This window comes from Chenopodium quinoa, unplaced genomic scaffold (assembly GCF_001683475.1).
Source record: "Chenopodium quinoa cultivar QQ74 unplaced genomic scaffold, ASM168347v1, whole genome shotgun sequence".
NCBI lineage: Eukaryota > Viridiplantae > Streptophyta > Magnoliopsida > Caryophyllales > Amaranthaceae > Chenopodium > Chenopodium quinoa.
In genome coordinates, this window is record NW_018742393.1 from 2,168,937 (window position 1) to 2,195,853 (window position 26,917).

The following is a 26,917-nucleotide window of genomic DNA, read 5'->3' on the forward strand; positions in this document are numbered from 1 at the left end:
TACAAAAAAAAAAAATTCAAATTGTGAGCTAATATAGGAACATCCTCTACCAAAATAGAACTCCGTACTAAAATTGTATTTGACTATTACAAAGTAATACTAAACAGAGAAAACCTATAATTGTGCTTACCTAATTATAGAATTTGTAGATCTGCCACTCATTACTGTAGCTAAGTCGTGATGACGCCAATATATATATAATCTACAATATGATGCAAACTGATTAATTAGTACTCCTAAAAACAAATTAATTAAACTTCTTAATTCCTATAAAACACAAAAAAAGTCCTAACTCTACGTTAATCAACAACAAACAAGCCTAAATTCATGTTAGCTTCCCAAGACACAAATTCAATCCAAAATTAACACGTATAATTATGCATAAATTACTAAATTAGCTTAGGTGAACTGTCTTTTACTACTGTACAAAATAATTCTTGAGTAATAATAATCTTATTATTGATATTAATGATATAATATAAGGTAGCTAGCTAACATACAAAGAAAAAAATTATACCATAATAATATAAAATTAGGAAAGCCACGTGAAATAGATAGTTCTAAATTCTAAAATGATGGAAAAAAAATAAGGGAAACTAGGTAGGAAAGAGAGCAAATGAAAGAATTGATGAAAGTGAGAGTATTAAACTCATGATTTATATGTTTAAAGGAATCTCTTCAGACGTGGGCTTCGCGAAAGATCCGCCGATGTTTCTGCTCTTTTTTACTCTTTTTTTCATCCGCCAACTCTCAATCCCAAGGTATACATTCATAATTTATCCGATTATATGTGCAATTAGCTTAGCCTTTTTTTTTTCTTCCCTTTTTTTTTTTATGGGTGCAATTCATTATGTCTATTATGTAAGTATGTTTCAAGGGTACACCTAGAGATATCGGGTTATAAATGAGCAAAAGAATAGCCTTAGATAGGACACTGAACATTAGGTGTGTTTGAGAATAGATATGATTTATTTATTTTGATTTTGCGTTCTGATTGAATTAATTTGTGTTGATTATTTATTTTTTCCATAACCTAAAAAAAAAAAAGATTTTTTTATAAACTTGTTGATAATTTAACCCTTTTAAGCCACACATCTATCAATGCCATAAAAAAATCTTTTTAACAAAACACCTACATCATCATCCCTTTAGTATAAGTACCTTCAAACCTTAATTGAGTTCCCAACAAATAGGTCTTTCCCTCAAAAACCAAACTCACCTAGCTTGTTCATCATAGTTAGGGTTTGAGCCAAACTCTATATAGCTAGAAATCAACTCAAAAACTCAACTAAATTAGAAAATACACTAGTAGAAAATCTTGTTCCCTCTAAACCTTTTTTAAGTAACTAGCTTTGCTATTTCTAGGCATGGCACTTGCAAAAGATCATCATCAAACACCCTCTTGTTCTTTTTATAGTAATATGTTAGAAGCCGGTTCATCGCTTCAATTCCCTCATATTTCCCCTTCTGGATTTGATAATTTTAATAAAAAACGAGAAGGCGATGCCCTAGAAAGCCCTAGTAGCAATAGTAAGATAATAATGAACAATAATACTCAAGTTATGAGCCCTTCACCACCCCTATCTAGCTCAACTAGTAGTGCTAATTCTAGCAACGGCGGTAGCTTTGTGATTCAACACCCTCAAGCTTCAAATTATCAACCTCATGAGGAAGCTCACTCCTTGATTAACTTCAAAGCCGGGTACGAAAGCTTGATGCATAGTGGTGGATCATTACTTAGCTTCCAACAAGAGGATAATACTACTTTTAGTAATGATCATCACCACTATCATCCAATGTGGGAGGCTAGTAGTAGTAGTGGTATGAGTCATGATCACCTCAAATTAATGAAAAATTGCACCTCAAACTTGCGCCTTTTGGAAGAGGTTAACTGCTTACAAACCGCAAGTGATGGTGGCTATCAAGATGAAGCTAATGAATGGCTCTACACCGAGGCCATAACCGATCCTCCTCAAGAGTCTGGAACACCACAAACATGCTTCAACAAGAGACCTCATATGGTATATAAATCATGTTCAACAATTTTAATTTTTTTTTTAATACATATTTTATGATCATCCTTTTTTTTCATTAATTATGTTACATGCTTGTATTAATTAGTGATACATAGACATAGATCTTCAGTAATTATGATACAGGAGAATTGAACATAGTTTCATGCTTAATTAATATAATCCGGAGTTCATTAATTTGCTTTGGTGAATTAAATTTGCATATCTATGTTTGCATAGTAATTAGTGAAGCTTTTGAAAATTATATTGTAGAATACCTAGGTCTATGTTTTTTTTTTTTTTTTTTTTTTTTTTTTTTAATATTTGTTTGATTTACTTAATTTGAATGATTTTGTAGGAGGAAGAAAACATGCAAGCCTCCAAGAAGCAGTGCACAAGTGCCTCAAAAAAGTCTGCAAAAACCAAATCTTCAACCTCAAAGGATCCCCAAAGCATCGCTGCAAAGGTACATAAATTTTGCTTCTTTCATGAACTTTGAATCTTTATCCATGTGATTTATAACTAATTAAAAATGTGTGTGTATCAATCCAGAACCGACGAGAGAGAATCAGTGAGAGGCTAAAAATTCTCCAAGATCTTGTACCTAATGGCTCCAAGGTATATATATGATCATAAACCCTAATTGTTTCATCAATTATGTTTTCAAATTTATTTTGTCAAATACTATGTTTCTAATACATTCACTTCTTTAGGTTGATTTGGTGACCATGCTAGAAAAGGCTATAGGCTATGTCAAGTTCCTACAATTGCAAGTAAAGGTAATCAATCAAATCTCATCCATATCTTGTTTTTTTTAGTAATAGTCGCGGTAGTATACCATATTTTTTTGCACTAGCTAACCTAATACATAAATTTTGATTAGGTATTGGCAACCGATGAATTTTGGCCCGTGGCAGGCGGAAAAGCTCCTAACATCTCACAAGTAAGGGAAGCCATTGATGCAATTCTTTCAACCCAAAGACCAGAAGGAACAACAAGCTAAGTTAAGCCAAGATGAAGCTCGATCGATCAAAGTAGGATGAAAGAGAGAGGAGAAAACACATTTCCAAGGATGTAAGAATATGAAGTAAAGAAGAGACAAAAGGAATTGAAAAAATAGTAAAGAAATAAGAAGTCATAGGGACAAAGTTCTCAGACAAATTAATTACAAGTAGTAGCAAAAACCTAGGTAGTTCTACTTGAAAGTTTTTGGTTAGATTCCATCAAGGAGACAAAAGATATATATTGTCTAATTAATGTTTATTAATTTGTTTGTATTTCCTAATATAACTTTTTTCTTCCTGCACTTGAAAATCATAAATGTAATGCCAAAATTTCAAGCTGTTGTTTGAGTTTGAGATTTTATGAATAAGATCGAGAACTTGCACCAAACAAAATAAATTTTAAATTAAAAAATGTCTTTTTGTCTTCTTCCGTATACACTTACTTCAATTCGATGTCTTCATGCGTTTTCATGAGTATATATGGACGCACGCAGCATCCTAGATATGATTCTTATTATATAGCTCCTTATATCATACTATGCCCTATAGATTTACTATTGATATGCATAATATCACGGGATACTCAACACATTTTATTTAGGGACGTAAACAGGCAGGCTTGCGAGAGTTTCTTTGATTAACAAGATGACTTTTATTTTGGATGATCTATCTATTACAAGAATAATTTGTAATATCTCAATCAAAAAGCAAGGCTTAATATTTACTATCCATGTATATCCATTATCTTATTTAATGTTTAGTAAGAGACTTATTCATATGAATAATATCAATTTTAATTATCTCCCATATAATTCTTTTATATTTAATAGATATATCAATGATCATCTCTTGTGAATGTCCCATTTTAAAATCAAAAGATAAAAATTAATAATGTTGAGGATCCTAAAAATGCAAATATTATTACTCATATTTAATTTATTGTTTTTCAAAGATATATAGAAGGATTTATAAGAAAATATAGTTGTTCCCATAAAAAAAAAAAATACAAATAGTTGTTTTGTAATATTGACTTATTTTGAAATGAAATTAGAAAGATGTAGAAAGAAAGTGTTAATATGCATGGAGAGTAATAACTCCATTGCCTCTTGAATTGTGAAATTCAATTTACTTCACCATATTTCATACTTTTGTTGCATGCATTGTCAATTGTGAAATTCAAAACACTTCACCATATATCATATACTTTTGTTGCATGCATTGTCAATGCTCAAGGGAAGTCCTTGGCTTCATTATTTTTTTAATATGTCTAATTAAATTTGCATAGTTGTAATTGTTGTAAAGTATTAATTTAGATAAAGTGATAAAATTGTCGACATAATTTGGATAATATTTTCAATTATCTACATTTTTTTATTGTCATTTTCGAAAACCACCTAACTATAACTCTGTACTGTTTTAAACAAAATACATTAAAATAAAGCATGGGATTGTATCACAACAATAAACTACAGAGTACTATAATTCTTGTTGTGCGACAGCGGAAGCAAAGGTCGTAAACAAACAAGAAAACAATAAAGAAATTCAATGCAAACAATAAGAACAACACCAAGAATTTACGTGGTTCACTATCGATGTGATAGCTACGTCCACGGGCACCGAGATCGAATGATTTCACTATAAACTGGCAAAGATTACAAAGATTACAATGAAGAACTTAATCACTCAAAGTATTCTCTCTCTTGTGTTTCTCTCTCCGTCTCCCTAATAATGATAATAGGAAGTTTATATAGTAGTGATTCCTAATTAAGATATACTTAGGTTACAATATCAATTGTTGATAAGTATTAGGTGACTCGTACTTCGTTGCTTTGTCCGCCCGATCGGGCGGACATTACCCGGTCTGACCGGGCGGAAGAAGAAGAGGTGCCTGGCAAATTCGTTGAAGAAGCTGCTCTCGCGCGCCCGACCGGGCGAGCTTTCGCCCGACCGGGCGAGCCTTCGCCCGATCGGGCGGACATTGCCCGATCGGGCCGGGCGGAAGGGGTTTTTTGGAGTACTTCGGTTGTTGGAAAAGACGTGTTCTCGCGCCCGATCGGGCGGGCCTTCGCCCGACCGGGCGATCTGGGTTTTTTCAGCGATTACGAATTTAATATTTATCATATTGTGATATTGTAACCTAAGTATATCTTAATTAGGAATCACTACTATATAAACTTCCTATTATCATTATTAGGGAGACGGAGAGAGAAACACAAGAGAGAGAATACTTTGAGTGATTAAGTTCTTCATTGTAATCTTTGTAATCTTTGCCAGTTTATAGTGAAATCATTCGATCTCGGTGCCCGTGGACGTAGCTATCACATCGATAGTGAACCACGTAAATTCTTGGTGTTGTTCTTATTGTTTGCATTGAATTTCTTTATTGTTTTCTTGTTTGTTTACGACCTTTGCTTCCGCTGTCGCACAACAATTGGTATCAAGAGCTCAGGTTCAATCCTTGGAGAGTTTCTTGAAGATAACAATGGCAGGAGATTCAACAATAAGAATTGAGAAGTTTACCGGGAAAAATAGTTTCGGGCTATGGCAAATTAAGATGAAGGCTCTGTTAAAACAACAGCAGATATGGCGTCCGTTGGCTCCAAAGAGTACTACTTCGGAGTCAGGAGACGGACCGACTGACTCGCAGTTAGAAGTTATGGAAGAGAAGGCACACTCTACCATATTACTTAGTCTTGATGATCAAATCATCACGGAGGTTGCTGATCAGGAAACGGCGGCTGGATTGTGGCTGAAGCTGGAGTCATTGTATATGACTAAGTCGTTGACCAACAAATTATTACTGAAACAGCGGTTGTTTAGCCTCCGGATGCAGTCAGGTACTTCCTTACGGGAACATCTAGAAAAACTTAACTCTATTTTGCTTGATTTACGTAATTTAGATGTTAAAATTGATGATGAGGATGCTGCGTTGATTTTACTTGTATCTCTACCGTCTAGCTTTGAGAATTTTGTAGAGTCTTTTGTTGTTGGTAAGGATTCTATAACCTTAGAAGAAGTGAAGGCAGCACTTCATACTAGGGAACTCAGAATGAAAGCTACGAGTGATAATGGGGATAATGGTAGTGGGTTATTTGTTAAGTCCGGAAAGTCTAAAAAGAATAAGGGGTTTAACAAGGGGAACAATGCTGGGTCGGGTGCTGGAAACGGCAAGGATGGATCTAGTAAAACTACTACTAAAACATGTTATTACTGTAAAGAACCGGGTCACTTTAGGAATAATTGTCCGGTGAGGAAAAACAAGTCCCAGGCTGCTGTAGTTGAAGAGAAACCGAATGAGAGCTATAATTCAGAGGAAGATTTAGCATTAGTCAGTTCTGCTAGGTCTGATGATTTATCTGATAACTGGGTTCTAGATTCGGGGTGTTCGTTCCATATGTGTCCACGTCGAGATTGGTTTGATACATATGAACCTCGCAATGGGGGTATGGTTATAGTCGGTAACAATGCTCCATGTAAGGTCACAGGTATTGGTTCCATGAGGTTGAGGACTGTTGATGGGCGGAGGTTAACTTTGACTAATGTACGGCATGTTCCTGCTTTAGGAAAGAATCTGATTTCATTGGGTACCCTGGATGAATTGGGGTACAATGGTGTGTTTTCAGATGGGGAGTTGTGTATTTTCAGAGGTTCTGAGTTGGTACTTAAGGGTATCAAAAGGAACACCCTCTATGTTTTTGAGGGTGTTACACTGCCTAGTTCTGCGGTTTGCGCATCTGTATCTCACCAGGAGATGACTAAGATTTGGCACATGAGGCTTGGTCATATGGGGGAGAAGGGGATGCAGCTATTGTCCAAGAGGGGTCTTCTATCCGGGGTCAAGGTTGCCAACCTTGAATTTTGTGAGCATTGTGTGTTTGGTAAGAAACACAGGTCAAAGTTCAGCAAGGGTGCTCACATTACTGATGCAGTGCTCGATTACATCCATTCAGATTGCTGGGGTCCATCTAGAGTTGAAGGTATGGGAGGTTACCACTATTTTGTGTCATTTGTTGATGACAAGTCCCGATACACACGGCTTAGGTTGCTTAAGTCAAAGGATGAGGCCTTCAAAGTTTTCAAGCAATGGAAAGCTTTGGTGGAAAATCGACAAGGAAGGAAGATCAAGAAGCTACGAACGGACAATGGGCTAGAGTTTTGCAAAGACGAGTTTAATCAGTTCTGTGCAGATGAGGGTATAGGTCGGCATCATACTGTCAGGAAGACACCACAGCAGAACGGTGTAGCAGAACGGGTTAATCAGACACTGCTAGAGAGAGTTCGATGCATGCTCTCTAATGCAGGGCTTGGGAGGAGGTACTGGAGTGAAGCTGTGTTAACAGCTTGTTATGTCATTAATAGGGGTCCTTATTCTGGAATTGATTCCAAGATTCCGTTTGAGATCTGGAGTGGTAAGTTGCCTAATTTTTCGAATTTGAAGATTTTTGGTTGTGTTGCTTATTATCATGTTATTGAGGGTAAGCTGGATCCACGAGCCAAGAAGGGGTGTTTTGTTGGGTACGGGGATGGTGTGAAGGGGTTTAGAATTTTTTCACCTTCGGAGGGTCGGGTCATTCTTAGTAGGGATGTTACTTTCGATGAAAACACCATGTATTCAATTAAAAATGCAGAGATTTCAGATTTGAGAAGGGAAGGAGACAATTTATTACAGACAGATGGGGTACTTGAGGTACATCAGTCTACCATTGCTGATTTACCTCGGGTACAATATATTGATGATGATGCTGATGTTCCAGTGCCGGGTACTCCTGAACCTGAGATTACTCCTACTCATTCTAACTCTGGGGATGAGGTGGAGCAATCTAATCAGGGGTCATCTAGTCAACCTGACACCATTCTTGAGATGCCTAAACGAGTTATCAAGAAGCCTGTTAGATTGATTGAAGAGATGGAGGGAAGAAATTGCTGTGTTGATGCGATGACAGGTTATGCATTGAGTGTAGCTGATGATGTAGAGTCATTTGAACCTGCCACATATAAACAAGCAATTAGTTGTAGTGAGTCTGCGCAATGGCTTGCCGCAATGGGTGAAGAGATGCAGTCTCTTTACAAGAACAGAGTGTGGGAACTGGTAAAAGTACCGGAAGGGAGGAAGCTTGTGGGTTGTAAATGGATTTACAAGAAGAAAGAAGGGTTGTCGGAAACTGAGCAAATACGTTTTAAGGCTAGGCTAGTTGCTAAGGGGTTCAGTCAGGTAGAAGGGGTTGATTTTGTTGAGATATTCTCACCTGTGGTTCGACATACTTCTATCCGTGTGTTATTGTCAATTGTAGCACATTTTGATCTTGAGCTGGAGCAGTTGGATGTTAAAACGGCTTTCCTTCATGGCGATTTGGAGGAGGAGATTCTGATGAAGCAGCCCGAAGGATTCGAAGTTCCTGGAAAGGAACACTATGCCTGCAGATTGCTAAAGTCATTGTATGGACTTAAGCAATCCCCCCGACAGTGGTACAAAAGGTTTGATTCTTTTATGGTTTCACAAGGTTTTGACAGGAATTCATATGATTGCTGTGTGTATCATAGTAAGCTGGATAATGGTTCCATGATTTATCTTTTGTTATATGTTGATGACATGTTGGTTGCCACAAAGAATAAATCTGATATTGCTAGATTAAAGGAGATGCTTAACTCGGAGTTTGACATGAAAGACTTGGGTGCAGCTAGGAAGATTTTGGGTATGGAGATCTACAGGGATCGGGCTAGAGGTAAGCTTTTCTTGACTCAGAAAAGCTACATTGAAAAGATTTTGTCTCGTTTTGGGATGGAAAAATCGAAGCCTATAAGTACGCCAACTACTGTTAGTTGTAAGTTGTCTTTGTCTATGTCACCTCAATCAGAGGAGGAGTTGTCTTATATGTCTAGAGTTCCATATGCAAATGCGGTTGGTTGTTTGATGTATGCTATGGTCTGTACTAGGCCGGATATTGCGCATGCCGTTAGTGTTGTAAGCAGGTTTATGGCTCGACCTGGGAGGGAACACTGGCAAGGGGTGAAAAGGATTTTTCGCTACCTGAGAGGGACAGCTGATATTGGTCTTGTGTACGGGAATGATAAGGAATGCTTGGTCACTGGGTACAGTGATTCTGATTATGCAGCTGATGTGGATACCAGGAGGTCTGTGACTGGTTATGTGTTCACTTTGGGTGGTTCTGTGGTTAGTTGGAAGTCTACATTGCAGTCATCAGTTACGTTGTCAACTACTGAAGCTGAGTATATGGCTTTAACTTCTGCAGCTAAGGAGTCTATTTGGCTCAAAGGCCTAGTAGGTGAACTGGGTATTGCACAGGATTTTGCTACAGTGTATTGTGATAGTCTAAGTGCGATTTGCTTAGCTAAAGATCAAGTACACCATGATCGGACGAAGCACATTGATGTCAGGTATCATTTCTTACGTACTGACAAGAGGATTAAGGTGAAGAAGATTGGGACTGCTGACAACCCGGCTGATTTCTTCACTAAGCCTGTTCCGTTTAGCAAGTTTAAACATTGCTTAGACTTGTTAAATATTGATTACTACGTGATGTAGTAGGCCCTGAGGGGCGAAGTTGGGGAGCTCCTGGTGTAGGTGTGTTGGCCTTAAGGTGGAGCTTGCCCGGGGCTTGTGATGCAGGTGGAGCATTATGAGTTGTTATACTTGGAGACGAGTATGTGATGGGTCTTGGTTGAAGACTTATCGGGATGTATGGCTTATGCATGAGTCTTGCATCGGGTTTGGCTTGAGATGTTTTTCACTATGTCTTGATGGGGTCGTTTGCTGACTACGAGTTCTCGTCAAGGTGGAGATTGTTGATAAGTATTAGGTGACTCGTACTTCGTTGCTTTGTCCGCCCGATCGGGCGGACATTACCCGGTCTGACCGGGCGGAAGAAGAAGAGGTGCCTGGCAAATTCGTTGAAGAAGCTGCTCTCGCGCGCCCGACCGGGCGAGCTTTCGCCCGACCGGGCGAGCCTTCGCCCGATCGGGCGGACATTGCCCGATCGGGCCGGGCGGAAGGGGTTTTTTGGAGTACTTCGGTTGTTGGAAAAGACGTGTTCTCGCGCCCGATCGGGCGGGCCTTCGCCCGACCGGGCGATCTGGGTTTTTTCAGCGATTACGAATTTAATATTTATCATATTGTGATATTGTAACCTAAGTATATCTTAATTAGGAATCACTACTATATAAACTTCCTATTATCATTATTAGGGAGACGGAGAGAGAAACACAAGAGAGAGAATACTTTGAGTGATTAAGTTCTTCATTGTAATCTTTGTAATCTTTGCCAGTTTATAGTGAAATCATTCGATCTCGGTGCCCGTGGACGTAGCTATCACATCGATAGTGAACCACGTAAATTCTTGGTGTTGTTCTTATTGTTTGCATTGAATTTCTTTATTGTTTTCTTGTTTGTTTACGACCTTTGCTTCCGCTGTCGCACAACAATTCTTGATATAATCGGCAATTATAATGTAAATTAATACTTGTAAGCTTTTACATTTCAATAATAATAACTAGTTTCGCTAAACCAAATCTTCGAAAATTTGATTTGGTCATATAATACTCCATCTCTAGTCTCTATAACGTATAGCAGTTCTCTTTTTGGGCCTATCAAAACAAATTTTTTTCTTTGTCTTACCTTAGATGAAAATCTTATACAGTACCTTTGTATAGTCTGAAATTGTCAGCTTTCTAAAAATAATTCAAATTGAAGGAATCTGTTAATTATTCATCTAATTTAGTGATCGAGGCAATCGAACAACAATTTTTAATTAATTAAGAATACTTGAAAATTGAGCTTCAATGAGTAATTAAATAATGATTAAACGGTGTACTTTCAATAATAATCCTTTCTTAAATAAAATATCTAATAATTGTACTACCAAGTATGGTGCTAGTGGCCGTAATTGGAATCAGGAACATTCTGCAAAGTACTCGAATTATGATTTAAGCCATACTAGTAGCTGAGTCACGCACATGTGTTAAGATTATGCTATTTTCCCCAACTCGATAACTATACCCGTTTTGACGAAAATATCACAATTAAATAATTTTTCTCCCTATCTCAATCAGTACATTACTTTGACTTTTATACTATTCAATTGCAAAAAATAATCATATATTAGCATGTAAACTTTTGTATATGTAGGATTACTAACAATGTACATTCACATATATAATATAGAGTATCAATTTATTATAAGTTAAACTAATACAAAGTATACAATTCATGATTTTAATTGTCAAAGTTGTGCATCACGAATGACAGTCAAACTGATACACTTATTAGTTATTTAGGTGTAAAGGAAGTATAATGTCTAGATCAAGTGAATAGAAAGCAATTTTAGTGTAAGAAAACACATAAGGCATGCATGATTTAATACATAGATAAACACCCGTATATTTTATATTTTTTGTGGTTGAATTTGAACTCGTAACTTATGTACCTCAATTATCGCCAATATGCCATTAGTGAGAGTTAAACTATTGAAGTATGAATGTAATTAGGTCAATTTACTTGTACTGTATACATTCATAAATTTGGTAATTGCTAATATCTTATTATCTTTGTATATATTTCAAGCAATTTGCAATGAAGCGAAACTGGGGTTAAGTAGTTGTTTAGTTGACTAATATAAATAATTGTGATGCCAATTAATGATATATAACACCTGTTGTTAATTGTTTTATCGTGATTATACTTGTAATTATGAAGGTATAAAGAGTAATTATGAGGGTATAAAAGCATATCTTTTGGATATTCCTGTTGACTAAGATTAGACTGGTAAATAATTTCCTTTTTGAGGCTTCTGATAGAAACTGTCTAGCTAACTGTGTCAATCATAAATCCCCTGAGAAAGAGATGGGATCAACCTATTTTAAACCCAATTAATAATTTGTCATCTAGTATATTATGAGATTATTAACATGAGTTTGAGTTAAATATATGAGTATATGAGATCATGCAGTAAAATAAAAAATTTAAAAAAAAAAAAATTAAAGGGGAATTTGTTTGGTTCCATCACAATTTTGAAGTGTTCGTCAACACAACAGATTAAGTACGTTCGGAAAAGATGAGTTTTGATATGTTTAGTTTTGAATACGAAGTATTGAAGATGGAAAGCATGTGTAAATTCCATTAAGGTCCTGGTTGGTTTGATGTAAAATATTTTTAATCAAAAATTAATTTTCGTGAAAAATCACAATTGTAAATTAGTTTTTTTTCTATTTGGTTTCTTACAAGAAAAGTTAAGTAAAAATGTGAGGATAGATGAAAGGAAAGTAAAAAGGAGGTGAGGATGAAAGAAAATGTGGCTTCTCTTATTTTATAAAGGAAAATGTTTTTCATCATTAAAAATGCAACTTTCCACCCTTAGAAAAATTATTTTAGACCCTTCACAAACCCAAAAAAAAAAAAAAAAAAAAAAAAGATCGTTTTCCATAAAAATATTTTACATGGCACCAAACGGGGCCTAATATTCAACAATTATTCTATGTTATGCATAAATATAATGTGAAAATTATAATGAGAGAAGAAAGAATAAAATGAGAAAATTAAAGAATAAAATGAGAAAATTAAAAATGAGAGAAGAAAGAAAAGAGGCCTTTGGTGAAGAAGGGGGACCATGACAGGGCACGTGTCTCTTTAATTGGGCTTCACATGCTTAACCACATGCCCAATCCTCCACTGAACGGGCACAGTTCCGAGGTTATACAAAATATATCTTACTCTAACTAATCTTACTTTTAATTAGGGTTCAACACCAAATTATCTCCATCTAAATTTCTTTTTTTTCTTCTTTTTTTTTTAATTACAATGATGATAGTTTTATGTTTGTCAATACATATTTTACATCAATAATTTTAAGTAAAGTTTTGATATATTTAAAGTTTATAAACAAATCTAATAAGATTTAACTTAACTATATATTCTCTAATGTATAAATCACAAATAACAGTTAAATAAGTGTTTTTTTTTTCATTCGAATTTTCTTATGGTAGAATGTTTTTAATTGATCAAACAAGTTAGTTATACTTAGTTCGAATGATATCACGAATCAATAATATTGCACGTTTAAGTGATTAAGACGACACATATATGAAGTTAAGAGATCAAGCAAGCCTTGTTATAAACTTCGTATATATTTGTATATTATCACTTATTTGAGGTAAAAAAAGTAAAAAAACACACTTTGAAGATAGGCAAATTTAATAAGATCATTAGATCGATCAGACCTTGACTCGAGCTCATGTAGAGCTTGTTATATATGAGTCCAAATGACCCTGCTTTGGGGCTTGACAAACTCGAGCTAGTGTTTACTAATTATGAGGGGAGTCAATTAAGTAGGATTATGATAATTAAACGAGTAATTAGCTGACAAGCTAAGTGACTGCTGACGACATACTTGTTTCTAGCTAGATCCATGTCTCTCACCTTTGGGGTTAACCAACAATTAAATCATAAAAAATCAACCTTTGATTATAATTGCATCTCTTAATATGATATAACGATAATTTTTGGGATTTGTTAAACATCGCCCACAAATTACTACATAAAGCCCACAAAATTCACTTGGTTTGACAATATTGCCCTTGACCTAAAAAAAAAACACTCACACTCTCATCGCTCATCTTCTTTCAACCTCTCTAAAAAAAAAAAAATTCAAACAACGACAATGTTGAGGCGGCAAGGCAAGGAATTGGCGGCGGCGGCGGAGGGAAGGAGGTCCCAAGGAGGCAAGGTACAATTTGTAAAAAAAAAAAAAAAAAAAAAAAGGAAAAACCGCCGTGACGGAGGTGGGGCGCCCTGGCTGGACGCCCAGCCAGCGGTGGTGGCGCCAGCTGCAGACGCCGCCACCAGTAGGCTGGCGCCTGGGCTGGACGCCATAGCCACGGTTGTGGCGTTTATTCAAGGCGCCGCAGCCGTGGCTGTGGCGTCCAGCCCAGGCGCCAGCCCACTGGTGGCGGCGTCTGCAGCTGGCGCCACCACTGCTGGCTGGGCGTCCAGCCAAGGCGCCCCCCCCCCCTTTTTTTTTATATATTTGTTTTAAAATATTGTTTTTTTTTTTTGTGTAATATCTTTTTGAATTGTTTTTATATTTTGTTGTTTATTTTTATAAATTTTTTCAATTTTGTTGTATTTTTTCTATGTTTATATTTTGTTTACAATTATTTGTTTGTTTTTTTTGTACATTTTGTGTAGAATTCACTGGGTCGTCATGGTGCGGGGAAGAATGTAGAGCTTCTTAGTAGAAGCTATTCAGTGGAGAGGTCGGGGCATAGACATGTCAGATCCCGTGGTATTTCGGCCTCAGCTCGTAGAGAACGGATCCACCGTTGGGATGAGGATGACAATGACGATGATGATGCTGAGGAGGGTGACCAGGAGGAGGAGCAGGAGGAGGGCGCAGATGAGGATGAGGATGTGGACGATGGCAGTGGACCATATGATGATTACGGTCCATTTAGTCAGAGGGTTGATGACATGTACAAGACACATATGGTGGAGGTGCGTAAGGGTAGTGGTGGTAGGTTTGTTAGTAGATCTGGCACATCATCTGCGTCCACTGTATCTGGGGCAAGCAGGAAACGGTCGAGGGCCGGTAATGATTCTTGGGTTGTTAGGAGTGAGGTGCCCGGTGGGCCTGTTGACGGGAGTGTGATTCCTAGCTTTCTAGGACACATAGCTGCCCGTATTTGGGAGGACCAGGAGAGGCCTTCAGTTACGGGGTTGTTGAAATGTCATACCCGGGAAAAGACTTGTAGCTTTTTGCGTACATGGGCTGAGGCTTGGCCGGCGGAGAGCGAGATGTTCGAGCGACTGGAGGGCACTGGGGTGAATCACGTTCCTGCCACCATGCACGATAAGATTGACAGTACGCTGATCACGGCTTTCATTGAGCGATGGCAGCCGGATACAAACTCTTTCCACCTTCCGTTCGGTGAGATGACGATCATGTTACATGACGTCGAGGCCATTCTGGGGATTCGTGTTGAGGGTAAACGACTTTGTGCTGTGGCTGATGCGGATCAGGAAGATTTGCTGGCAGAGTTGTTGGCGGTGGACAGGGCTGCACTGTACACCGAGGCGCTAGGTGTTTGGGAACACGGAGGTGTGAAGATCGCATCCGTGTTGCAGCGGTGTTTGTACCCCAGTGCACGTAGGACGCACGACGCACAACTGAGTGCTTATGTTTTTCTACTCCTCGGATGTACCTTGTTTCCGGATAAGAGCGGCGGAAACAAGCTCAGGCCACGCGACATAGTAGAGGCGTGTGACCCCGACAGTGTAGGCCAGTTTTCCTGGGGATCGGCTACGTTGGCGTATTTGTATCGCCAACTAGGATTTGCGAGTCGGGCTGACGCGGCAGGTATCACTGGGTGTCTGACTCTATTGCAGACCTGGATATACGAGTACTTTCCTGCATTGCGACCACATCGTGACCCAGTTCCTGTTGTTGATAGTCTGGAACAGACCCTTGCGCAGTGGGAGTCGTCGTCGAGGAGGGATTACTGATGGTTTTGTCATTTTATTTATAGAGCACTTTAAATATTATCGTTTTAATTTATTAAATTGGACATTATGTTGTAAGTTTGTAACATTTTAGATTGTTCTTTTAGCTTCCAACTTAAACATATTATCATTGCTGTTTTTAAATTTTGATATAACCATTCGTGGATCCGCGCAACTTACCCATGCAACATATAGAATGCAGTAAGCAATACAATATAAAAGATTAATGTTCTCATTAAAAGAGCAACGTACAAATAAGATTACAAATAAAGAATGTAAACATGAAAAACTAAAATGCAGCTAGGGTGTTCCATTCGTGGATCCGGTCTACCACCCCGTTGAGATTTATGAGTTACTACTACCAAGCAAAATCCAGCTGCAATTGCAACCTGTTTTGCCCAATCAATCGCCTGTTGAGCTTCTTCGAATGGACCATCATGTCCAAATATCCCACTGTAATCATTTCCGTCTCCACCATAATCCTGCATCAATTATATATTACAATAAATACATTTAACGGATAATACATTTAATTTCTATATTTACACAGAATTAACACAAAAAAAAAGCATAATTATATATAATCAAACTTAATTTTTATAAAAACCCAATTCGAATTTTCAAACTAAATTTAAAAATATACCATTTCGAATTTTCAAACTTAATTTTAAAAAAACCTATTTCGAATTTTCAAAATTAATTTAAAAAAAAACCATTTCGAATTTTTTTAAAAAATCATTTTCGATTTTTTTTTTAAAAAAATAAATAAAAAACAACAACAAAATCAAAAAAGAAAAAAAAAATTTATAAGGGTGGCGTCTGCCAGGGCTGCCACAGCCACTGGACTGGCGCCTGGCAGGGCCGCCTCAGCCAGTAGAGTGGCGCCTGGCCAGGACGCCAGTCTGGTGGTCTGGGCGTCTGGGCTGGACGCCACTCTGGTGGTTCTGGCGTCTGGCTTGGACGTCCAGGCTACGGTTTGGGCGTCCATCCTAGGCGCCGGAGCCACTCCGACGGTAAACCGTGAATTTTAACGGTGACTTACCTCGTTTTCCGTCGACGACGACGTACCTCCGGCGTCCCCCGCATCTCCGGCCTGCCCTCCGGTCTCCCCCGGAGAGCCAGTACGGCTCCACATTTTTTAAACCGAGATTATTTCAATTTTAGAAAATGGGCATAATGGTCACACCAAATCATATTTGTGGGCTTTATATGGTAATTTGCGGGCGATGTTTAGCGATTCACTAATTTTACAGTAGCCTTTTGAAAAGTGATTTCCACAATGCTTATTATGTGGGCATGATTTGATTAGATGTAAAATGTCATGTAATCTTTGACTTTTCAAAACATATTTTAATTAAAATTTATTTTTGTAATTTCTGAAATTCTTTTTTATTTTCAAAAATTATATTTTATAATTTCTGATTCTTTTTAATTTCTTAATTAATTTCAGAAATTCAAAATTTAAAATTCAAAATAAAAAAATTAAAATTAAATAAACTGTTTTTCATTGTTTTGAATTTCAACTGATGATTGAACACGGCGGCTTTGTGGCGTTGATGCTTCCACCACCAATAAGATGGTTGTTATGGTAACACCGATCGCGGCGAGCAAACTCCTTCTCAGTCTCACGTTTACAAGCTTCGATTTCTTCTTCACGACATTGAGGGAGATGGCGAGATGGGTTGTTATGGTGGTGACGGGTATCATCCCAATTTTTCCGGGTATCATCCCAAATTCTCAAGAAATTATCCCAATTTTTCTGCGTATCAACCAAATCATTGCCAGGTTGAAGCCTCTCAATTGAAATTTTTTCCTAGAGGCGGATGCACGATGCTCCATGCATCCGTTTTTTTTTTTTTAAAATAAGGCGGAATGAACATATAGTTGTTCAGTAAAGAACATATAGTTGTTTTGTAAAGAACATATAGCTATTTTATAAAGAACATCACATATAGTTGTTTTGTAAAGAACATATAACTATTTTGTAAAAAAACATCTAGCTTTATGTTCTTTATATATATCTAAAGAACATCCGCAATATTAATAAATAACATGATAATATAATGTAATGAACATTATTTTTATTCAACCACCATAATCTAAAGACAAAATTCAAAGAACATTTCAAAATAAACAATTAACATTATGTCACAAATAAAAGTAAATTATATTGACAATCAAAGAACATGGAGATAAAGAACATTATTTAACAACATGTTATGTTCGTTACAATTCTATAACATTTTCTTTTCACTATAACTAAATGTTCTTTACATTTCTAAACAATGTTTTTTCCGCTCTTTTTTTTTTATTTTTTATTTTTTTTTTGGAAGGGATGCACCATGAGGATTGTGCATCCGCCTGCAGGAACCACGCGTTGCATCTCAATCTTGTAAACAATTTTCTTAACCACCTTCTTACCTTTCCTTCCACTAATTTTCTCAGTAAGTGACCTATCAGCTTTCTGGGTTTCATCTATAGAGGTATTTTTCTTCTGCTTGGGTTTTGAGAGGTCAAGAACTTCATCAGATGGAAGAATTGTTTTTTTATTTTGATTTTTGATTTTATGATATTAATTAAGAAATTAAAAAACGAATTTTCATAAATTATAAAATATAATTTTTGAAAAAAAAAGAAATTACAAAAATGAATTTTAATTAAAATATGCTTTGAAAAGTTAAATATTACATGACAAATTACATCCAATTAAATTATGCCACGTAATAAGGCTTGTGGTAATCATTTTTCAAAAGATTACTGTAAAATTTTCATTAATATAAACCCTTGATTTTATTTTTATAGTACTGTCATCTCTCTTTTCTTACATGTTTCCGCGTGCAAGACAGAATTCCTCCCCTAAATAATTTAACATAATTAAATTGACAAATTGATTCTCACTTTTCATATTAATTGGCTAAACTTCTGATTAGAATATTTGCTCATCTTGATTTTTAATGATTGAGTGGCTTTTGTCTTTAATTTGTTGACTATATTAAACCCAAGTATACTTTAAGAGATTATTATATTACTGCTACTAGTACAAAATAATAGCTTTGAGATTCGAAATTCACCAATGATGTCACTATTTTCTCTTAAATATATAGTTTAATTAAGTTAAATTATTAGTTAATTGATGGTTTGTAACACAATTCGTGGCCCCTAGTACGATTAACAATTTAATCTTTTGTCTTTTTTACGACTATGTGTACCATAGTACAAATGTACAATAGTACTAGCAACAACATCCAAATAAATAACTTGTACGTACCTACTAACCTATATGCCATGCGCTAACATTGCACGTACTTATTAGCTTTAATAAGAGTATAACCTTAGTCCAAGAAATTAATCAATTCATTGATATTGTCTTTATATATATATATATATGGATAATTATAAAGATGATTATAGGAATACAGGGGTTAAGCCTTTGTTTGGCATAGAGATCGAGTTTTGATAATAAATGGTTTTTAATACTTATTTTTCATCTAAATCTACCAAATACTTTTGTACAAGTTACAAATCTAAATCTACCAAATACTTTTGTACAAACAATTAATAATGCAAGGTAATTCAAACATCTAACGCAACTTAAGTTAAGCTTAGATATGTAATTATGCAAAGATATGAGCTTTAGTCCAAAAAAGTTATGTTCAACTTTATTATAAAATTGAGTCCGGGGTTCAAATTTGGCCAAAAAGTAGTTCATGTACTTCGTATATATGTGCACCTTTTCAGATTGTTCAGACCCACCTTTTTCGGCGTGATAAATGAATTAGATTATTGATGATCTATCCGGCCTATTAAGGTATACATCTCCAAATTGTGTTTCATCACAAAATTACTCAAAAATAAAAGTGTGACAAATATTTAAATACAAACGAAATTCTTTTTTTTTTTTTTTTAAAAAAAAAAATCTGTAAACTTGTAAAATTAAATTCTCTTACAACTCTTGTAAGTATGAAATTAATTATTTTATTTTTCTACAGATCATATCGTAGGATATTAATCAACTTTTGATCATTGTGTGGATATATAATATATGTCAAAGAGCAGAAAAAAGGACAACTATTTTTTGTTGGCTTAGATATATATGTAATGCGAAGCCACTACGTCAAATTAAAATTATAAAGCACAAATTATATCTCGATTTTTCATTGGTCATCTATCAAATAACCTATTAATCATTTTTGTCATTATGTACAAACCAAATAATCCACCATAATTTGATTATACTGTTTTGATTATCAATCTAATCAATAATGATTAAGGAATTAAATTGATGACAATTCAACTTAGGATTAACCTAGCTGTTCCGGCACATGATGAACCCACAGAATGAGTGTGCCTAACTTGTGTCTGCTTACCTCATCCTATACTTAAACCAATTTTATATATATATATATATATATATATATATATATATATATATATATTATATATATATATATATATATATATTATATATATATATATATATATATATATATATAATTCGTATAAAATTAAATTTTTTTTTTTAGAATGAAGTATACAATTTTTTCCGAACATGTATGAAAAAATCTAAAATTTATGAGTATTAGCTCTAAATTAATAAGAAAACTTTCACTAAATCCCGGATTTTATTTATTTATTATATATATATATATATTATAAAAGTATACAACTAATCATTTGGGAACCCGGCCTAAAAGAAGGTGTAAATCTGACCTCGCTATTTTTTTATAAAAAAAAATGATTTGAGAATTGACTTTTTTTTTTTTTTTTTTTTTTTTTTTTTGGAAGAAAAGAATTGTAACATTTTGTATGCAATTGTTTTGCACATAAACTTTATAAAAACTTTTATTTATGTTATATACATTCGAACAACAATACAACACCCATTGTATATAAATCCAATTGTTTCAATAAAATGTTAGGGTTTGAAAATAAAAAAATATTCAGCAAGATTATTAACTCAATTATTTATCGGTTGAGGTTTTTAGTCAAATTAAAGTGGCATGCCATACTGTTAGTAGCACGTGGAAGATCACATAAATGATTCATACGAAGAAGTAACAATGTAAGTATAAATGATTAGATTATGAAGACCTAACTTTAATTAATCAAATTGGGTCAAGTGGCTGAAGCTCCTAACTCTAAAGCCACTCATATTTATCTGGTTTATATTAATTTAATTTATGGTCTGAAAATCATCATACACTTAACATATGCATGGGAATCAGACCAGCGGTACATAAGATGATTGATGAACCCTGATATATATGATGCCACCATGCCATCATGAAAATTAAAGAGTTTTCTACATACTACCCTTGTGTAACCGACTATTTAAAGTTGTGCTCACTATTTTTTCATATTACACATGTTACCCGTTAGTTATAATTTTTTAATATACTATGTTCTTGTCGTTAACCTGACATTAAGTAGTAACACAAATTCTATTATAACTCGATTGGTACTCCCAACCCACTAGTTGATGGTTGAACTCCAAATTCAACTCAACTTGCCCTAGTTACATTAATCTTCTAGTTTAAGACCAAAACTACGAAGTACAACAAATTTATTAGACTTTTCACCCACAAATTAAACATATAATTAAGTTGAATGAATTCTTACCAATTCAATATATAGTAAAGGTCGCATAATAACAACAAAGAAGATTATGCAAGTTGATAATCTAGATAAAAGGACATATATATCAATCAATCTTTAGACCAAAATAGATAAGTTTGGCGTTTAGTAGGCGTGTATAGCAAGTTAATTAATTAAATCCGACATTAGTAATAAGACGAAAAACTATCTTTGAATTTACATAAATAAAACATATAGTCAAATGTAAACCCTAATTATAGACGTGTGTCACCACTACTTGCGGTCGGTAGTTAAGTAGTTTCCCCTCAGGTCTATACCAACGTTAGTTTAGTACTTAAGTTTAAGTCTTAATCTAGTTTAAGTTTAATTTTAATGTTAATTGGCCGGTTATTAGTTTTAGCTTATGTCACTTCCACTTGCAAGTACAACCCCCATGCTCACTTTACTTTAGATCTACCAAACATACCATGAAACCATGATTAAATACTTATACTATGGTAATTATATATTAATTGACTTCTGATTAGGATCTTTATCGAGTACAGTTTTATGACAGTGAATTACTTAAAGTAATAATCAATAACGGAATCAAATTTGTCCTTACCTTAATTATCTTGTAAAGAATGTGATTAAGAATGTATAGATTATAAGAAATATGTATATGTAAGGACATAAATCAATTAACCTAGCTTGGATAATATATATACCCAAGTAATTTGGAAATGTTTTGTCGTCTTAGGTTAATATAATCATATTAAGAAAATGTGACATGAGTTAATTTCTTCAAAATCAATAAATCATGAAAATATGAATGGATAATTATTTGAAGTAAATCTTAACATAATTGAACATTAATTACTCCTGTAGATGCTCTTTATAATATGTAATTATGTTGGTTTTAAGAGGTGGCAAGTATAGAATTACAAAAAATTCATCTATCTATCATTCACTTGGGTGTTTTTAAGAAAATTCTCAATAAGTCCACTAAAACTGCGTGGGAATATCACACTTGACACGCATTATATTATTTATGAGTAATTGTCCCTAATGCATTGTGGATGTAATGCTCTAAGTACTCTAATACCATGCACTTGTTAGCATGTAATCGATCCCTAGCTTCAATGACAGTCAACAATTCACGAGAATGAAGTAGATCGATCATACATGCACTAACATGAAAATCTCCATCAAGCAAGTATATGCTGACACCTTGCACAAATACAAAATCATCATTTTTCATAAACAATGGAACACATATATATTATGGGACCACTTACAAAAGTTGCGAGAAGACAGATCATTTTTAGATGATTGAAAATAAACCACCAACCCCTACATACAAAAGGAGACACCCCATGCTTAAAGTTTAGAGAGATCTCACATCTCTAAAAAAAATACAAAACCCTAGCTGAAATATTTACATATACCAATATCTCTTAATTTAATTATATCTTCGTTATAATCGGATTTCAGCTTCTTTCTTAAACATTTATGATAAGTACATGTAAACTAGAGTATTTTATACATACGATGTCTCATTACAACAATAATATAAAAGACGAACAACTAGAGAAAGTACGGAGTAAATTAAAATGGACAAATAACTAAAAAAAAAAAAAAAGCGATGACCGATTGCTATTTCATTCACTACTAATTCATTATTTTGCCCTAGAACATAGAATTTGAATGAACTTTCAATTTTGGGCTTATGATGATTAATTAAGTTATAGATTAATCGGGCTTTTCATCTCATGTTCCTGACTTAATTACCATATCTATTCATATATGCCTTTGCGGCCTCGTCTCACTTTTATGATGATATTGAAACATAAATCAACAAATTTTGATCTTGTCACTTTATGTTACGTTTTTTTCATTGTCACACCTCGATCATGTACTATATGCATTGCATGCACTCATCTCAAGCAAGAAACAATGCAATTAATCCACAAAATTAAAGATATTATATTTATTCTTATGATCAATCCTCTTATGCGTTGTTCCATGTGGTAATTGTCCCTAAACATGTAGTAAGCTAAGGGTGATGAACCTAGAGAGTGATTAACTAACTAACTAATAACCTAAATTATCATATCATACTTTGGTTAGCTTATAATATGTAATTAACCTAATTAATTAAAACTGATTATATTTCATTTGCATTGATAGATACTTGTATTATCTTGATAACAGTCCATTTATATTACGTAAGAAAGAGAAGTTAATAAGATGATTGGAAGATACAAATCGCGAGAGACAAGGAAAAAGCATATAGTATACGAAAATGTTATTTTTATTAAAATGAATCTTAGCTTCGAGGCTAAATGTGAGGGGTCGATCCAAATGTCGATCATTTAATTGAATTTCTGAAAAAATTGTAGAAACAAAGGAATAACGTCACGTGTGTGGAGAATGCATGGGGAACGTTGCTCAAATCGACATCTTCTACGTGTCTAGTTAGTAGTGGTCCACTCTTCTTAGCACGTGGAAATTACAAAATAATCAGAGTACTAATCACTGACTAATTACAGTAAAAACACTGTGAAATGTGATACAGTCCAATGATCCAATCTTCATGTAGGATTATACGGAGTAGGATATAAGTACTACTTGTGAATAAAATTATGTTACATTGGAATTTTTTCAACCAATATATACTGTGGGAAATATGTTTGTTTTTACTCAAAAGGATCAAGTCATAGATCATAGATGAGATCTAAGTTGAATGTTTATCACTAATTCACTACTAATCAGTCGTTAATTAAGGTTAAAATTTTAGTGACGTTTAGAATAAGTATAGGTTTTTGTGATCAAAGTGATGCTCTACTAGAAAAATAATTGTTAATTGTGACTTGAAATCTAGTGCAATGGCGAAGGGTCGACTTCAAATGCACGTATCTCTCAATCCAGAAGTGATTTTGAGGTGATTCAAGTTGGATGTGATAGCTTGTTTCAAAAGCTTTCCAACGATAGGTCATGTTGCCAATTCCGATAAGCAACGAGAAAGTTACGACCGTTTTACAAAGAACTATCGAAGCTGGGGAAGGGACACGGACGTGCCCTAAATAGCACGCCCGTGCCTAGTCCAGTGAAGACGTTTTTGCTTCCTATTTTCGGGTTTGTTTATGACGGCTACTAATGATATTCCTTGGGGAATAATCTAGGGTTTCTTTAGGGTTTTCTTATGATATATAAAGAGTCGTTGGGCGGACAATTAGAAGTGTTAAATATTGATTAATTAGCCTAGCCAATTCAAGCCGTTATGTAACTCCACTTGAGATATTTTGTGAGATGAATAGTGTTGTATCTCCTTTGTTTTATCTCTTGTTTATCCTCCATGAAAGCTAATAAGAAAATATTATCCCTTACCCTGTGGATGTAGGTCATGTTAACCGAACCACCTATATCTATGTGTTCATCTCAATTATTTTCTACTCTATTTCTTAAATTTACGTATTATATATTGTTTTCTATGTTCTGCGTATATCAAACATATAACCTAAATCAATCGATCCTCATCTATTTCCTAACAATAATAATAATAAAATAAAATATAAAAAGCTTCAATCACAATTATCTTCATTAGAGAATACAAATAATGGTTAAATACTGATTATGACCTAAAGAAAAAAATTATTACAATGCAGATTACTTCTCTAACTCAACTTTAATTATTTTTTTACATTTTAATATTATATAATTAATTAATTTCATTATTGTTAAATAACAGACACAATTTGACTTTTACACTATTTATATAACATTGAGTCAACAAACGCACCGTTACAAAATAATACAAGGAAAGTAATTTCACACTCGGAATTTACTTCATATATCGTTAATTTTCCTCAGATAAAATAAGAGAACTTAAGTCTTAAAGCTCAAACAACAATTTCATTCGGATTGTTAGCAAGGTGTTTTTATTATTTAAATTTATGATGATAATTGTTGAATAATCTATTAGGCCTTGCTCTTTAGAGCTGTTATGCTCTACTGAAATCTGCTCTGCCCAGAAGCACAAATGAACAGGCCCTTACTTTGCACTATACTACTATTTACAATACTCTACTACAGCCTAAATGCAGATTAATAAGTATAAATTTCTCTTAAAGAGCAAAAAAAAAAAAAAAAAAAAAAAAAAAAAAAAAAAAAAAAAAACTTTACAAAGTTATGTTAACGAGTCTCAAATCTCACTTATGTTGATAGCCTCATGGTTTAAAAATAAAAAAATAATATAATGTTCATAGCCTCATATTGGGCCGATAAGTACGAAGTATTCGTAATTCGAATGCTTACAACCTATCAGCCCATTACAAAACTGGACCCAAGCCATAATATCTTATAGGAAATAGATTATTGTCTGCATTATATTATACCATCAACAAATTCACTAATAACTTTGCTTATTGATACATAATCTAGCTACTTCTCTATCTAAACTTCTGTCTAATGTTTATCAATTTCTATAAACTCAACAATGTTCATAGTCTATTCGATCAAAGCACAGCCTTGTTAAAAGTTGTCTCTCTCTTTTTAATTTAGAGAATTCGTATCCTCTAATTAACACATACAAATCCAGGTCTTTTATTAAAATGGGTAAAATGAAGAGGACTCACCTAAATAGGGGAGGCAAGAGAAATCTCTTGAATTAGGCCCATAAATTTGAACCGTAGACCACAAGTATTTGAGGTGGGGAGCAATCTCATTACTCCACCACCTCAACCTCATACAAATCCAAGCTAGTATTGTCAAAGTTGGACGTAACATTTATCAATAATTTTTGCTTTCACTATCTATTCCAACTAATAAGTCCTTATACTCTTTAATGGCACTAGTCGCTTTACTCATGTTGTGTGTACCATTATCTCTAATAAACTACAAGTCAAAATTTAGGCCATGTTTGATATTATTGTCAATATCGATTTCAATTTTTGAATATTATAGTATATTTTTTTTAAAAAAATCAATCATTAACCTGTATAATGAGTTTAAAGTTAATCATAGTTATACTATTTTTTTTGAAAAATAACAACAACAAGAGAAAACACATACACATACACATACGAGTACTTTTTTTTCCATAATTTTGTTTCTAATTTTCAAAAAATTTAATAAATTAGAAAGAAAAAGGGCAATGGATCAGATGAGCTCGTTATATTACACTCTTCCCTCAAAAAGATGTTACAATTTACAAACCTTTTAAACAAGAAGTTACTAAGTTCTTTAATTTCATTTGATATTGTACATTTGTACTAATTATCATCACTACAACGGTTTCAAAAAAAATATAGTAAAAATTATCATCCACAACAATTGAATATTTTTTCCGTTGACTTTTCCCCTCCCAACCATAACAATTACGTATGAGAAATGACAATTAACTAATTAAGTATTAATGCTTCACCTGGAGAATACAATGTGGGCTTTTTGTATAATAATAATGGGCCTAATGGGCCCATATAATTCGTGCAAGAAAAGACAGGAGAAATTACATGATTGCCTTTTAGTCCAATAAAACATTGACAACGTGAAAATTGATGATTATGACGAGTCAGTTTGTAATTGCTGATAATTCCCCTAAAATCCAGACAAATTGGTAGCTAATCTCCAATAACATTCAACTCTCTTAATACAAAGCCCACGACTCCACAAGACATCCAATACTTTGGTTTTTTCTGTCCAATAATTTGAAAATTGGATTAGGAATGAAAGGTGGATTAAACTTTGTGGATTTTGCACCGTTTTTATCTCAATTTGATTAATTGTAGATATGTTTTCGAAAGACATTGGGCATTTAT

The 26,917-nt window shown here is 34.4% G+C and overlaps 1 protein-coding gene across 1 annotated transcript; it reads left to right on the top strand.

Moving 5' to 3' along the window:
* The first annotated feature begins 534 nt into the window (after positions 1 to 534).
* LOC110701641 (transcription factor bHLH83-like) lies at positions 535 to 3,399 on the top strand. The gene is made up of 5 exons (XM_021879257.1): positions 535 to 2,021; positions 2,371 to 2,478; positions 2,565 to 2,630; positions 2,726 to 2,791; positions 2,896 to 3,399. The coding sequence occupies exons 1-5, from the start codon at positions 1,368 to 1,370 to the stop codon at positions 3,013 to 3,015; spliced, it is 1,014 nt and encodes a 337-aa protein (XP_021734949.1). The 5' UTR covers positions 535 to 1,367; the 3' UTR covers positions 3,016 to 3,399.
* Positions 3,400 to 26,917: the final 23,518 nt, after the last annotated feature.

Excerpts from the sequence above, each read along its gene's own strand:
- LOC110701641 (XM_021879257.1), top strand. The coding sequence starts at position 1,368 with ATGGCACTTGCAAAAGATCATCATCAAACACCCTCTTGTTCTTTTTAT. Across the intron at positions 2,022-2,370 it reads TCAACAAGAGACCTCATATG|GAGGAAGAAAACATGCAAGC; the intron begins GTATATAAATCA and ends ATGATTTTGTAG. Across the intron at positions 2,792-2,895 it reads TCCTACAATTGCAAGTAAAG|GTATTGGCAACCGATGAATT; the intron begins GTAATCAATCAA and ends AATTTTGATTAG.